Source organism: Ambystoma mexicanum, chromosome 2q, assembly GCF_040938575.1.
Source record: "Ambystoma mexicanum isolate Mex_15411 chromosome 2q, UKY_AmexF1_1, whole genome shotgun sequence".
NCBI lineage: Eukaryota > Metazoa > Chordata > Amphibia > Caudata > Ambystomatidae > Ambystoma > Ambystoma mexicanum.
In genome coordinates this window covers 336,080,429-336,094,859 of record NC_090924.1, presented here as the reverse complement: position 1 = coordinate 336,094,859, position 14,431 = coordinate 336,080,429, and the positions used below count along the sequence as shown (strand labels likewise).

General features: G+C 41.7%; 1 protein-coding gene across 3 annotated transcripts in view; it reads right to left on the bottom strand.

Annotated features, from left to right (window-relative positions):
- TRAF7 (TNF receptor associated factor 7) overlaps positions 1-14,431 on the bottom strand; it is a 932,052-nt gene that overhangs the window by 315,464 nt on the left and 602,157 nt on the right. For all 3 annotated transcript variants that reach the window (XM_069647334.1, XM_069647335.1, XM_069647336.1), the window contains one exon: positions 2,561-2,600. In XM_069647334.1, the coding sequence (XP_069503435.1) occupies positions 2,561-2,600 (40 nt within the window). The remainder of the gene's footprint in view (positions 1-2,560; positions 2,601-14,431) is intronic.

Genomic DNA, 14,431 nt, shown 5'->3' with positions numbered 1-14,431 from the left:
GCAATTTGGTCCAATGATGAAGTGAAAGAGAGAAGACTCCCTATCCAGTCTTGGCAATGTATGTAAATTTAACAAACAGGAGAAGAGACAGATTCTGTGCACATTGTGCATTGTATGAGTTTACAAAACCATTTACCAACAGTTACTACACATACACATCACAGGGATTTCAGGATTGGCTCCAGCCTATTTTGTATGCATTACAAAGGTTATAAGAAGAGGGTGGTTCTGCTTCCTTCTTTACTTGCATCAAAAATGGGAACAAGAATTGGTGCAGTGAGAGAGTGGCCTACAGGAAGTATTTTTCTGAAAAACCGCTTGAAGCCATTTTTAAACTGCAAACTGAGCTCCTCAGGAAGCACCCCTTTCAGGGCTAAGAATAGGACTCTACTAATGTAACGTAAACAAATGCATTGCATATTCTTTTAGCTGTCATTGCTGCTCTTTGTCTGCTAAATGATACTCTTGCATGAAGGGTTCCCCCAACTGGGCCCATTTCTTGGGAGTAAGCAAGTTCATAATAGGGGTTTCTGTCAGAAGATCGGTCAATGTTCCAAAAGGAAATGTAGCAGTAGCAATAATTACCTTTTATCTGTATCTGTAACATTCAAAGGGGCTACATTTCAGCAACGTAAAGAGTTAGGCACCTGCACTTTATTAAGGTTCTAAAATGAATGCAGATGTTCTTGTTATTAATATTGGGAAAACTAAAACCATGATGTTCGAACCAAAACACAGTAATAAGAAAAGATATAATGGTGAATGGACAATCAAACTGCAGATTGAAGTAGTCGAATATAAATATCTAGGGGTTATAATCGATAATAAACTCACCTGGAAAAAGCACTGGACTGAAACCAAGAGAAAATGTAGGATAGCCACGATGACCCTAAGTGAGTTTGTGGGAAGCCAGGGCAGTTTTTCTGTTAAAACAAGTTTTAAAATTGTACTCTGCTAAAATTGTCTCCTGTTTGACATACAGAGCGGAAATTTGGGGACATCATTTTAGGAATGAGTTGGACAAATTTGAGGCAAAAATGCTGAGGCTGCTGATGCGAATTCCTAAAACTCTCTCCTATGAATATATTCTCTTAGAATGTGAGTTAGCCAGTGTAAATAGTAGAGTGCAATACTTGACAGTCATGTTATACATCAAATTGACTGGTCTATCTAATAGTATCTTTATGGTGAAGCTAATTCAGCAACATGGCGTGATCGATAACTGATCTTGTAACTATACACAGATGGAGACAGGGATACCTTAAATGGATTAATAATGAAACATCTTGCTGGCTGCTATACTCCATTGCTCAGATAAAACGTAAAGTGAAAAGTCTGATATACAATGTCAATCGAGAGCAAAGACTAGTTAATCTGGCAACCAAATCCAACAGCGGAGTATTCTTAGATCACTTAGAAGGGAGAGAGTTAAAACCCAAATATCAACTGGCATACCCAGATTGCATCATTACCTGACGGTATTTGATATTCAAATGTAATATTTGTGATGTCATGGAAATATTAGGACCCACAGTGGGCATACAGAAAGCACTGAGGCTCTGTCGACTCTGCGGAGTAAATACTCTAGAATCAGCATATCACAAAATATGTGAGTGCGATAGTCTGATAAACTCAATCAAAATTTTATAATGGCCTATGAAAACTCCATGGATAATTGTAATATGAGTAACATATGGAGACAATTAATGGGTGGGAATGATCTGAATTACATTTTTATTTGATGAAAGTTTTTGTGATGATTTTAGAGATTTTAAAAGAGCTATCAAAAGATATTATACTGTCAAATGAGCACGTATTTTATGTGCAGTTTTTAAGATGAAAATGTCAATGATGTTATGTGCTGATATATGTAAAACATTTACTGTTGTATGCATATTAAATAAATAATCAAATTAATTTTTTTGTTTACAAAAAATGAAAAATAAAGGGTCCTTCAAGAGTACTAAAAAAAATATTATGGACTGATACTTGTTTGAAAAGTGAAGCCCATTGAATTGTATGCTGCCACTTTGCTCTGAGAGTATCTACCTCAAATAGCTATATTTGAGTTCAGGGACAAGTTGTGTAGCGTTTGTTTTGGGAAAGGTGTGAACATCAATTGCATGTTTTAGAGAGACATGCTGCACTATCAAAATGGTTACAGTGAAAACGTTTGGCAAAGTTACAGAATGCCTTTGGTGGGATAGAGTGTGAGAGTGAAAGGTAAAGAACGGTTGTACTTTTTATACCTCAACCTTCAGAAACCTTGTTTGAGGGATGAATGGGTCAGAACAGATGAAATGTACATAGCATGACAGCCCACCCAGCAAATGTCTCTGATGGATCCTAAGTGCCTCTGGGGGAGGGTCTAAAGGGGAGTGGTGTGTTGAATCCTGTGCACTGTACTCAAACATTAAGGCTGGTCCTGATAGCAGTATGCATGTATATTTGTGTGCTCTTTGAAGGTGTTCAATAGCTAACAAATAATGAATCTTCTTCATAACGGCTATTAACATTTCAGCACCTAAACCTCCAGATTACGTGACATAGCTGTACTTACGATAATAGTGCAGTCTGCAGAGCCACTGTACAACTTGTTCCTGGAACATTGAAAAGCTCAGTGTTAAAACCTGTGATCATTATCATCATCATCACTGTTTTATAGAGGAAATAAAGCATTCGGCAAAACTAACCACCTCCGCTCCCTCCAAAGTGTCTTTTACTCTGTACATTGACACGGGTGAGAAATCTGCCAGAAGTAGGGTTTTTGTAGACTATGTTGCTAACAGGGATGGGATAATAACTTATTTACTTACTTTGAAGAAGCATATTTCAGTCAAAGCATTTTGTACTAGTACCACCTCATGAAAGTTACAGCAAAATGTTCCCTACTTAGATGTGATGGAGCCAAATCCCATGCATAAACATTCCACTGGTGCACTGAGCACTCACTCTGGTCTCCCCTTTCTTAAGACTATTTATTCCCCCAGCAGGCTAACTTTAACAGTGGCAGAATTGAGATCATACAAATTAGATCAAAGCAAATTCAGGGAACTTAAGTTACTTCACAAAGATAGTAATTCTTACATTCTGCTCCCTCTGTTCCAAAGATGCGGAATGATCATAATGGAGGAAACCAAACAGGAAAATTGCAGCAGCTACAGCTAGTATACATTGGGCGAAGAGTTTGCCAAAAACTGCTTGTTAAAACTTAACTATTCTTGCACAAATAGCTGGCAAAATCTAAGACTTTATATGCACAACCAACCTCTGCCTAGAATTATTTATATGAATGGCATTTGCTGAGCACTTTCTAAAAGTAATATGGCAGTATTCAATAAAAGGCAGCAGGTTTAGTGCAGAATGAACAGTTGCACTCAATGGTGAGCTTTGTAAATGTTGCCACATACCTAAAACGTTATCCTTTCCCCAAGCAAGAGTCAATGAACATTTGTGATCAAGCAGGCTGATGCATGTAGAATTGTGCTCAGTGGTGGCGAGGAACATTTACGGAGGCCTGAGACATCATTTAGAGGGAGATTGGGGTATGTGAGACAGGCATGGTATCAAGAGATGACACAGACAACAGATGCAACAGTTTAGAAAACCTTTAAATATCAGGATGGGTGTAATGCCTAATTTGCCCTACAGCTATGGTGGGAATAGCCCTTTCTAAAGAAACTAAGGAAAATTCGAAGTCTGTAAGCGCAACTGAAAAACCTGTCTGTGTCAAAACCTATGCTTGCCCTCGCGTCTAATTTAGAAATGTAGTGTGGGGATGTTCTAACTTAAATAGCGTTCAACAAAGTCTGGAGCAGTCTCTAGCCCCTTTCACAAGTCCAGGATACAGTTGCACATAGAAAGCAAATAGGGATTTCCCCTTTAAACAGTGATGGCTGGGGTAAAATAGAAGTATTATCTTTATAAAAGAGGTCCTCACTGTATTGAGTTATTGAAAATTAAAGGAGCAGGTCAAATTATTTAGATGTTCGCGTTTGTCTGTGAGGAGACCACGCTGAGTAACACTGAGACCAGAAGACACTGGACATTGGATTACTAGAAAAAGTTAAACAAAAGGAAGTATTGAATACAAAAGAAAATGACATTCAAATTGATTATGAATATGTTCAATGTTATTGAGTAATATTTATTTACTGATGTAGATTTTGAAAAAAATGCAGTGTTAAGGCATGAAATTTGATTAATATAATTAGTGGAAAAACAATTCTATTAGGAAAAGAAGTATATTACATGAGTGGGTATAGTACATGAGGAACAAGTTACTTACCTGTAACTGTTGTTCTCCAGCATGGGTCTGGCATGGATTCACATGCTCATGAATATTTCCGTCAGGCTGGGAATCCTCAGTAAAGAAAAAATTTGTTTCCTTTCTGAACTGTCTTTCTCCTAACAACCAATCACTGAGCTGTGGGTCATACTGTCCCCAGCCAATGACTGCCCTCTACCTAAGTCCCTCCTCTGGAAGCCATCTTCAGATTTGGTAGCACATAAAGTGGCAGTAAGACCAAGAGAAGAGCCGCAGAGGAATAGGCAGGATGGGTTTGCATGTGAATCCATGCCAGACCCATGCTTGAGAACAACAGTTACAGCTAAGTAACTTGTTCCTCCTTCAGCATGGGGTCTGGCATGGATGCACATGCTCATGAATAAAGAATACATAGCAGTACACACATGCACAACCACGGGAGGTGGCAAGGCTCAACATAAGCATCTCTTACCTCTTCACCAGGCTCACCTTCAAGCGAACAGGTTGCGCAGCACTGCTTGGCCGACTCTGGACTCCTCCCTGGAATCCCTGTCGATGCAGTAGAAGTTTGTGAAGGTGTGCGTCGACCTCCACGTAGCAGCCCTGCAGATGTCCAGCAGGGGCACACCAGACAGGAAAGCCGTTGTAGCAGCGATCGCTCTGGTAGAGTGGGCTCTCGGACGGCTAGGCAGCGGTCGGTTTGCCAACCAGTGACAGTATGTGATACAGCCGAAGAGCCCCCTGGAAATGGAAGCCTTGGACAGGGCCTTCCCATGGTTCACAGGACCAAAGTTCACAAAGAGATGAGAGGTTTTCCGGAAACTCTTTGTGCAGGCCACATAAAACATCAGCGCTCTAGCCACATCCAGCGAGTGCAAAGTCCTTTCAGCCAGAGACAAAGGCGTCGGATAAAACACAGGTAACGCCAGGGCTCCTTTAGATGAAAGTCCGACGGCACCTTGGGCATGAATGAGGGGTGCGTCCGCAGCACCACCGTCATCGTGTGGAAAGTCAAGTAAGGTGGTCTACAGGAGAGGCCCTGAATCTCCCCCACTCGTCGTGCAGAGGTGATGGCCATGAGAAAAGCTGTTTTCCATGACAAAAACCTGAAAGGTGCAGAATGCATAGGGTCGAACGGAGGTCCATTGAGACTAGTAAGTACGACATTGAGCTCCCACGCTGGGGCCGGAGCCTTCACCGGCGGGAACGAGCAGAATAGTCTCTTGACGAACTCCTTGACCAAGCTGGGGGGCTAAAAGGAGGGTCGCCCTGGAGATCTGGTGTAGCGGGAGATGAACCTTGATGGATGCGTGGGCCAGCCACGATTTGGCCAACAACAGCAAATATGGAAGTACCTGATGGGCCTTAACCCTCAGTGGGTCGATCTTCTGGGAACAGTACCAAATAGCAAATCTCTTCCATTTGAGTCAGTAGCATTTCGAAGTAGACGATGCTCTAGCCTTGGTGAGAACTTCCTTGCAGTGCGCCGGGAGATCGTAGCCAATGTTGGGAAGGAGCCAGCACCTTTGGCCAGCGCCTTCCTGCACCCCTCAAGCGCTTTACAATGAGGCAAGACGTATGTGCATTATAGCACTGAGAAAGCTTTTTTCATGTAAAATTAATCACACAGAGGCGTGGCCAGTCACTAAATAAAGATAGTTAGGATTGAAATATATGCAAACAATTATTTAGATGGATATATATTTGTAAAACTGTTAAATTGTAGCTAGCTTTGCTTAAAGCACAGTGATTTCAGGGTGTGCTAAATCTAGACTACAGGCAGGCTGGTAGAGAGCATGAGGTAACTCAGCAGCTGTTCTGTCAATCACAAGCCAATGGAGACTAAAAAAGATTCAATGCACGACTACAGAGTACTAGAAAACAAGGGTTTTTTGTAGGAATTACTGGACCACATCAAATATAATTTTGTTGAGTAAGTGTTGAAAGAATGGCGGGAAGATGTGTTTATGTATGAATGTTTATAACATAGTAAATTATGCTAAACAAAAGCAACAACGTATTCCTGCATATGCAGCATAACATTATGTAGCTTGTCCCAAACGGAACCTGGCCATGCAACACTGGAGACTCCCTTGTATGGCAAGAAGAACAGTTTTGAAGGAGCTCTGATGGTATCCAGTGACCAAGTCACAAGTATTTCTTACGCCCCAGCTCCCAGGACCAGTCTTCAGGACCTGGGAGCCATCCACGGACGACAGAATGCTGGTCAGAAATGACAGAGTCCTTTGCCATTTCCCCCAATCCCCATGATCTTTAAAGATTAAAGTTTTGCTATCGCTTGCAAGATAGACTCATGGCTTTTAATTCCCTAGAGGGGTGCATTTACTCTGGTTTATGGTGATTATGGGTCCCCTGTATTTAAGGGGCGCCCCTGTAAATTGGGGTTTGCTTTCAGTGGTGACCCCGACATGATACTTCATTTCTTGCCCCTGAACTTTGTGAAGCCCCAGGCAGGTCAGCCACACCCAACTGTAGTGATCGGACTCCTAAATCAAAAAACCCATGTATCCTGAGCGACTTTAGTAGAAGCCATTTTAAAAGAAATCCCTTCTGCTCACTGGAGCAGGGCGTGGCTGCAGAACGACAGGCATGGGGACTTCGTTACAGAGGGAAACTCAAGTGAACAATGCCCACGTGAGTATACTCTTGCAGGTGTTAACAAAATGGGAACATGTATGTGATATGGTGATGTGAATGATATGGTGATGTGAACGAAACATTTGGTGATGTGAAAGATATTATGGGGATGTGAAAGATATTATGGGGATGTACGAGGTTAATGGAATAAGGACTTGGTGATGTATTATGGCATAGGACTTTTGGTAATGAAGTATTGGTGATGAAGTATAAAGTAGGACTTTTGGTAATAACGCATAAGAGTGGATAGGTTAGATTGGATTTCGGGTGATGTGCTGAGGAGTAGATTGGATAAAAGGTGGGTCATGTATTGAAATTGTCACGTTTTTCTGTTTTTCTACTTTTTATAATGGAAAGGGACAGAAAGGGATCCCTATCTTATAAGGACTGGGAGGTAAGGGATCCTCAGCCGCTATAAACAGGTTGAGATGGTAGAACCACCCATTATTTTTCTTATGACAATAAAAGCAATAAGTGGTATTTCGTAGTGGCTCGCTATAAGGAATGGGCCTGGATGGTAGTCAATTATTTTTTGTATATTTTCTCTTGCTGCCTTTTTTGGTAAAAATAAAAAGGAAGGTGGATAAGTCGTGGTGTGTGTGTGGGTGAAATCAAAGTGAAGAAAGTGTAAAAGAGTGTGGGGAAAAAGTGGGTTGAACTGTATTTTTGAAGCACGTGCAGCATAGCAGTAGGGTTTAAGAGAAGCATTAGGGACGCGCGCAACATTATGGAGGAGGAAACTACAATAAAACACATGCATAGGGTTCTGCCACTGTATTGTGACAGAATAAATAAAAAATTGATAGTAGAAACAAAGGAAGGGGGGCGTCCTTCTCCTGGCCAGAGCAGGGCTCCCATAACAGAAACATGCTAGAAAAAATGTCCATCTTTGAAGAGGGGACAACCAAAAGAGGTCCAGAGGGCACTAGATAAAATTGTGGGAATTGAAGTCAAAGGAGGGCAGAGATACAAAATATAATAGTCCACAATTGTTAGAGAATCAAGGAGCGGGACTGGGAGACAGCCCAGAAGCAGCAGAGGCAAAACTAGTGAAAAGGAAACTAACACTAAGAGCACCTGAGACAAGGCAAAGTTTAGTAACGGCGCCACCATAGAAGAGACATTTTTGAGGATCCATGCCAGGGTGGTGTGCAGTGGCACACACCTGCTTTTTTCTTGTTTTTTTTCTTTTGTCAATTTTTATTTGATTTATTGTTTTTTTTTGCTTTTTATTTTGTTTTCTGCTTTTTTTTGGAAGGTCCAGGATCCGGTTGGCCCTGGTGGAAAAAGGGTCTCCCTCTGTTCCTCTCTCTCTCCCCCTCCCTCTTGTCTCGCTCTCTTCCTGTCCTCTCTCCCTCTTCTCAAAAACAAGTTTTTTTTGTAGGAATTACAGGACCACATCAAATATAATTATTTTGAGTAAGTGTTGAGAGAATGGCGGGAAGATGTGTTTATGTATGAATGTTTATAACATAGTAAATTATGCTAAACAAAAGCGACAAAGTATTCCTGCATATGCAGCATAATGTTATGTAGCTTGTCCCAAACGGAACCTGGCCATGCAACACTGGAGACTCTGCAGCATTCCTTGTTTGGCAAGAAGAACAGTTTGAAGGAGCTCTGATGGTATCCAGTGACCAAGTCACAAGTATTTTTTTCGCCCCAGCTCCCAGGACCAGTCTTCAGGACCTGGGAGCCAGCCACGGATGACAGACTGCTGGTCAGAAATGGCAGAGTCCTTTGCTATTTCCCCAAATCCTCATGATCTGTAAAGATTAAAGTTTTGGTATCGCTTGCAAGATAGACCCATGGCTTTTAATTCTCTATAGGGGTACATTTACTCCGATTTATGGTGATTATTTTTTTTTTATTTTTTTTTTTTATTGAAATATAGCTGAATTTAATCAACTTTTTTCAAAAAGAATTTACAAATTTATAATAAAAGATACAACATAAACATTAACCTGATTAATAAAATTACATCACTGTATAACCCGCCTAATCTGTAACATAGGAAAAGTATGAGCCACATTTATCATGTATTTGTGCATTTCAATTCATCAGTATATACTTAGGATTCAAATACATTATTCACCTCATATCATACATCCTTCAGTCTAAAATATCACCTGCCTTCAAGTGTAATGCATTTAGAAAATTAACCATAGCGATTTTTAGGCTCATTTTTGCACGATTGATTAAGAAACACCATCTTAATTCCGGGGGTACACTTGCCACCACTAACATTTGACTTCCGAAACATTTTAGTCTTAATGAGGTTAGCGCTAAACATTCAATGATCAGATGTTCTAGGGTTTCCTTAATTGTTCGGTCATTACAAAATCTGCAAAAATTTTCATTTTTAGTTATTTGTTTGCGCAAACAAAGTAAATCTCTAGTGTGCCATAGGTTTAAGCGTATTCTTATGATAGAGTGACGCAATTGTGGGGAAGAAGCTTTAAGTAAATATTGTTCTGCCACTCCCATTTTCTTTTCCGTCAGGTAAGCCGTGTTAATGAATTTATAACGAACACATTTAGCACGCGTTTCAATCCAATCATATAACAATATTTTTTGTTTCGCTCTTGCTGGATTCATAATCAAAGTTTCTAAGTTAACATCCGCTAAAGACATAATATTGTATATGTATTTAGTCCATTTAATGATGAACAGATGGGTGGAAGTAAAAATGTACGATGATAAAACAGCAAGCAGACAATTTTCGTTGGAGTTAGTCAAACATTTGCGTAGCAAGGCACACATCTGCCAATGATATTTGGCACTTAGGGATGTTAGACCTAGCTCATATCTTAATATGGGGCCTGGAATGGCTTGAGGAACTTGGAGGATCTGTCTCCAGAAGGTGGCTTCGATTTTATCCAGGCTATTAATTGAGATACTAACTTTTGTTTCTAGTCCATAAAGCAATACCGGTGTAATTTTTTGTAACCAGAAATGGAGTGCCGGCAGAATGGAAAACTTGCCAAATTTGTAAAGGATTAGTTTTGATTGTGAGATAGCAGATGTTAGTTTGCTTCGCAGCGTGTCTGCTTGTAATACTCCCACATATTTCTCCTCAAATGGCAGTCCTAAATATTTATAACTTGACACAATTTCAAGGGGTATGTTTTTGACTCTCCATACGAATTTATTTCTAATGGTAGATTTGAATGTTTGAGCAACTATTTGTGATTTGTTGACATTCATTGTCAGTTCATTTTTGTCAAAATAAATGACCAGAGTGGATAGTAGCTTTTGTAACCCAGTTGGTGTTTTGGATATTAAAACCAAGTCATCAGCATACCATAACGCTTGAATTATGGACATATTCATTTTTGGTGAATCAGATGCAATGTCACGAAAAATTTCTCTTACATCATGAATAAAGAAGTTGAACAGGGCGGAGGCAAGAATACAGCCCTGTTTCAACCCCCGAGATGTTTTAATGATCATAGAGAGCAGCCCCATGTTCGTTAAGCGCACTCGTATAGATGTTGATGAGTGAAGTTTATATATGATGTCAATCAAGCTTTCAGGGCATCCGGCTTGCTGCAGTTTTTCAATCAACTTCACTCGTGATACCGAGTCAAAAGCGGCATTTAAATCAATGAACGCAAAATACAGGGATGATTTTGTGTGATATGCTTGTTCTTTAAGGGCATTAAGTATTAACAGATTGACCGTTGTGCCCATGCCTGCCACAAATCCCGTCTGATTTTGGTCCCGATTGTTGGAAGTTTGGGTCCATTGATTAAAGTCGCGCAACACTAAGCGTGCGAAAATTTTGCCTGGTGAGTCTAATAGCGCAATTGGCCTGTAATTAGAAGGTATGCCGCGATCGCCCTTCTTGAATATGGGGACTATAAGCGAAGTTCGCCAAGATTTTGGTATTTTTTGCGAGTTAAGGATGTCTTGAAAGATGGTGTTAAGGATAAGCGCCCACTGTTTTGGATGTTGTTTGAGCATAAAATTCGTGATGCCGTCTGGACCTGCTGCTCTTGAGGATGATGATGTTAAGATGAACTCTTCTACTATTTGTGTCGAACAGGTTAAGGTCCATGGTTGGTTTGCTGGTGTGACATAATGGAAGTCATCAAATGCTTTATCTTGATAAAGAATGGAGAAGTGGGTTATCCATTGATGCTCTGGTACTCCATTCAGTTGGGTAGTAAACTGATCGCTTGCTATATTGGTATTCAAAAGTTGCCAAATCTGGGGAGCATTTTTATTCATGGCAGCCATCAGAAAATTTTCTCCATCTTGCTGAAATAGTTTGGCCTTATATGATCGAGCCCAATTTCTAAAGCGAGTTTTAATCTGTTTTCGTGCTATTATCTTCTCGCAAGACGAGAGTTGATTAATGACTCTAAGTTCTTTATGGTAACGTTTTTTTGCTTGTTGTATGGTAATATCAAAGGAGTGTCTATGTTTCTTCTGAGATGGAATGTAGAAGTTTCGATAAGATATTAGGGCGTCAATGTAAGAGCCAGACTGGTACGTACTTGTTTGTCTGATCAGTGTGTTATTGAGGGCTGCCAGTTTAGTGTCCACTTAAAACGGGATTTGGCATTATTGAGACTTAATCCTTCAGGCATCCAATGTCTTTCTTGGTTGTTATTAAGAGACAGTCTTGGCCATACAAGCTTAAGCATCTGATGGTCACTAGTTTGTTGAATGATGACATTGAAGCTTGTTGCAGCCATAAAAAGGGAGGAGGAGGCAAAGACGTAATCAATGGTGCTATAAGATACACCTCTTTGCCACGTTGGTTGTCCCGGAATGTCACCTGGCAAAGACCCATTTGCCATTCTCATATTGTTGTTTTTCATAAAGGTGTTCAACTTATGGATTTGTTGTCGAGACTTTTTTCCATTTAAATTGCTCACACAGTCGAGGTTAAAGTCACCTGCCACTATGATGTCTGTTATTTCATTACTCTCCGATATAATTTCGAATAACTTAGCAAGATCTTTATAGAAGATGTTATCCATGATTGCCACTGGGTTTCTATAGATGTTAATGATTGCAATGTGTTGTTCACTAACTGAAATTTTAACAAGTTGGATGTAATTGTTTGGCGATGCCCATTGTACCAGCTTCAAGTCTTTACTTGTTTTAATTGCAGCTAGGAGGCCCGACATAGGACGGCCTTTCTGATTGGCAATAGCTGGTACAAAAGCAATTTCATGGTTATCCCATATTGGAGGAGCAGTCATCCACGTTTCCTGCAGGAGCACTATGTCTGCTTCAATAAGATGCATATTGAGCTCTTGTTGGAGATGGGAATGGCCTCTAGAATTCCAGCTGATAAGAACTAACGATTCATTTGATTTAGTCTGTTTGTTTAAATTTCGCAGTAGTGGTTACGCTTGGTTAGTCATTTGATTTCTTTCAAGTTTGGATTGTTCAACGGCACAAAATGTGCATTGACATTCATAAGCATCACTAGATTTGATTGAACAAACTTCTCCATCACTCTCGTGTTGTTTCCGTTCAGGGTCTTGAGTTAATAAAAAGCCCATTCGGAAGAGATTCATCTTTGCCTTCCATAAAGTGTTCATCACTAGACCTGATTTCATCCAAAGGCGTACTATTGATAGATTTGCATCGCAGATGAACTCCACTTGAGCGAGATCGGTCGATGTTATGTCTTCCAGTTCTGGAATGTCGTTTAGGATGTTTAAAACACTAGTCCTTGATAGATCATATTTTACATGCGGTGCCTCACGACATTTCAGGATCAACGTATGGAAGTCATTGAACTTATTTCTCTTTTGTTCAGTTGGCTTTTGTTTTGTAAGAATCTGTTCTTTTCTAGTTAGAGAATTTAATGCATATGTTGAATTCCTCTTTTGAGGGTCATTGGCCATTGACATTGCATTTTTTTGACAAGTGACTGGAAAGTGGGGTTTGGCCTCACAATGGGTCTGAAAGGGTGTCTCTCTGCTCACTTCTTTTCGTGGCATATTAGCATGTTGGCAATGTTGTATAAGGTAGGAGTCGATTAATTCCTTAATTGAGTCATTTGATTCATGTTTATGGTGATTATGCGTCCCCTGTATTTAAGGGGCGCCCCTGTAAGTTGGGGTTCGCTTTCACCACTGAATTCTAGCGCTGCAGGAGCCAGGCCTTCACGTTCAGAGACCCTGGATTGTGGTGAAGACTGGGCCTCCTTCCCTAGCGAGAAGATCTGCGACCACTGGCAGCTTGACTGGTGATGACGCTGACATAATGAGAAGGTCCAGGAACCATATCTGCCTCGCCACGCCGGTGTGACGAGGATCATCCGGCACCGGCATCGTTTGAGTTGACTGATGGCTCAAAGTAACAACGGAAACAGAGGGAACGCATACAGAAAGAGGCCTTCCCAAGGGAATGAGAATTCGTCCCCCATGCTCCCTGCTGGGGGAACCTGTTGGCAAACCTCCGGCACTTGGTGTTCGTCGCAAGCAAGTCAACCTGGGGATTGCCCCATTTGAGAAACAGGTTTTCCACCAGGTCCACCAGGTCCTATCGAAGTTCCCACTCATGGCAAGTGCGAAGCTCCCTGCTCAGAAAGTCGGCTATCGTGTTCTTTACTCTTGCCAGATGAAACGGGATGAGGAACATCCCCTGAGCGACTACCCAAAAGTCCTGAGCCTCTTTGGAGAGCGCTGGGGATCTGGCGCCCCCTTGTTTCATTGTGGTGGTATTGTCCTTGAAGACCTGCACCACCTTGCCCTTGAGGGATGGCTGGAACGATTTGGGGCCCAAAACACTGCCCGTAGCTCCAGAACATTGATTTGCAACGTTTTCTCCTGCGGTAGACACAGGCCTCTGGCGTGGAGACTTCCGGTGTGGGCTTACCATCCTTCCAGGCAAGCGTCTGTTATCGTCTCCTGGTGCGGTGGGGTGTGGAAATCCGTGCCTCTGGTTCGATGAGAGTGCACGCCCCACCCCCTTATTGCCCGGAGGAACCCATCGTCGAGTGCGTATTTGTACTGGAAACTTCCATACACCTGAATCCAAGGAGCGTTGAAGTCCTGCAGAGGGCGCGTCCACAACCTGCAGAGTCGGATGAGGTAAATGCATGACAACATCATCCCGAGCAAAGACTTGATGGCCCTCACCGTGGCAATCTTCAGAACAAGCAGCTGTTGCATCTTGCCCAGGATGGCTGCTACTCTCTCCTCAGACGGTGACACTAGGCATGACACCGTGTTGAGCCGAGATTTACATAATTCACTGAGAACCCCAGATCCGTCAGTAGGCAGACGGTCCTCACCATGTGGTCGACGGCGGTGCTCCTTGAGTCGGCCCGGATGAGCCAGTCATACAATTAAGAGTAGACGTGGATCCCTTGTAGTCGCAGATGGGCCGCCACCAGCACCAGGCACTTGGTGAAGACCCTGGGGCCGACTTCAATCTGAAAGGTGGGGCCTTGAATTGGTAATGCTTCCCCTGAACGACTAAGTGCAGAAACGTGCGGTGTCCCTTGTGAATGGGGATGTGGAAATACGCACCCCC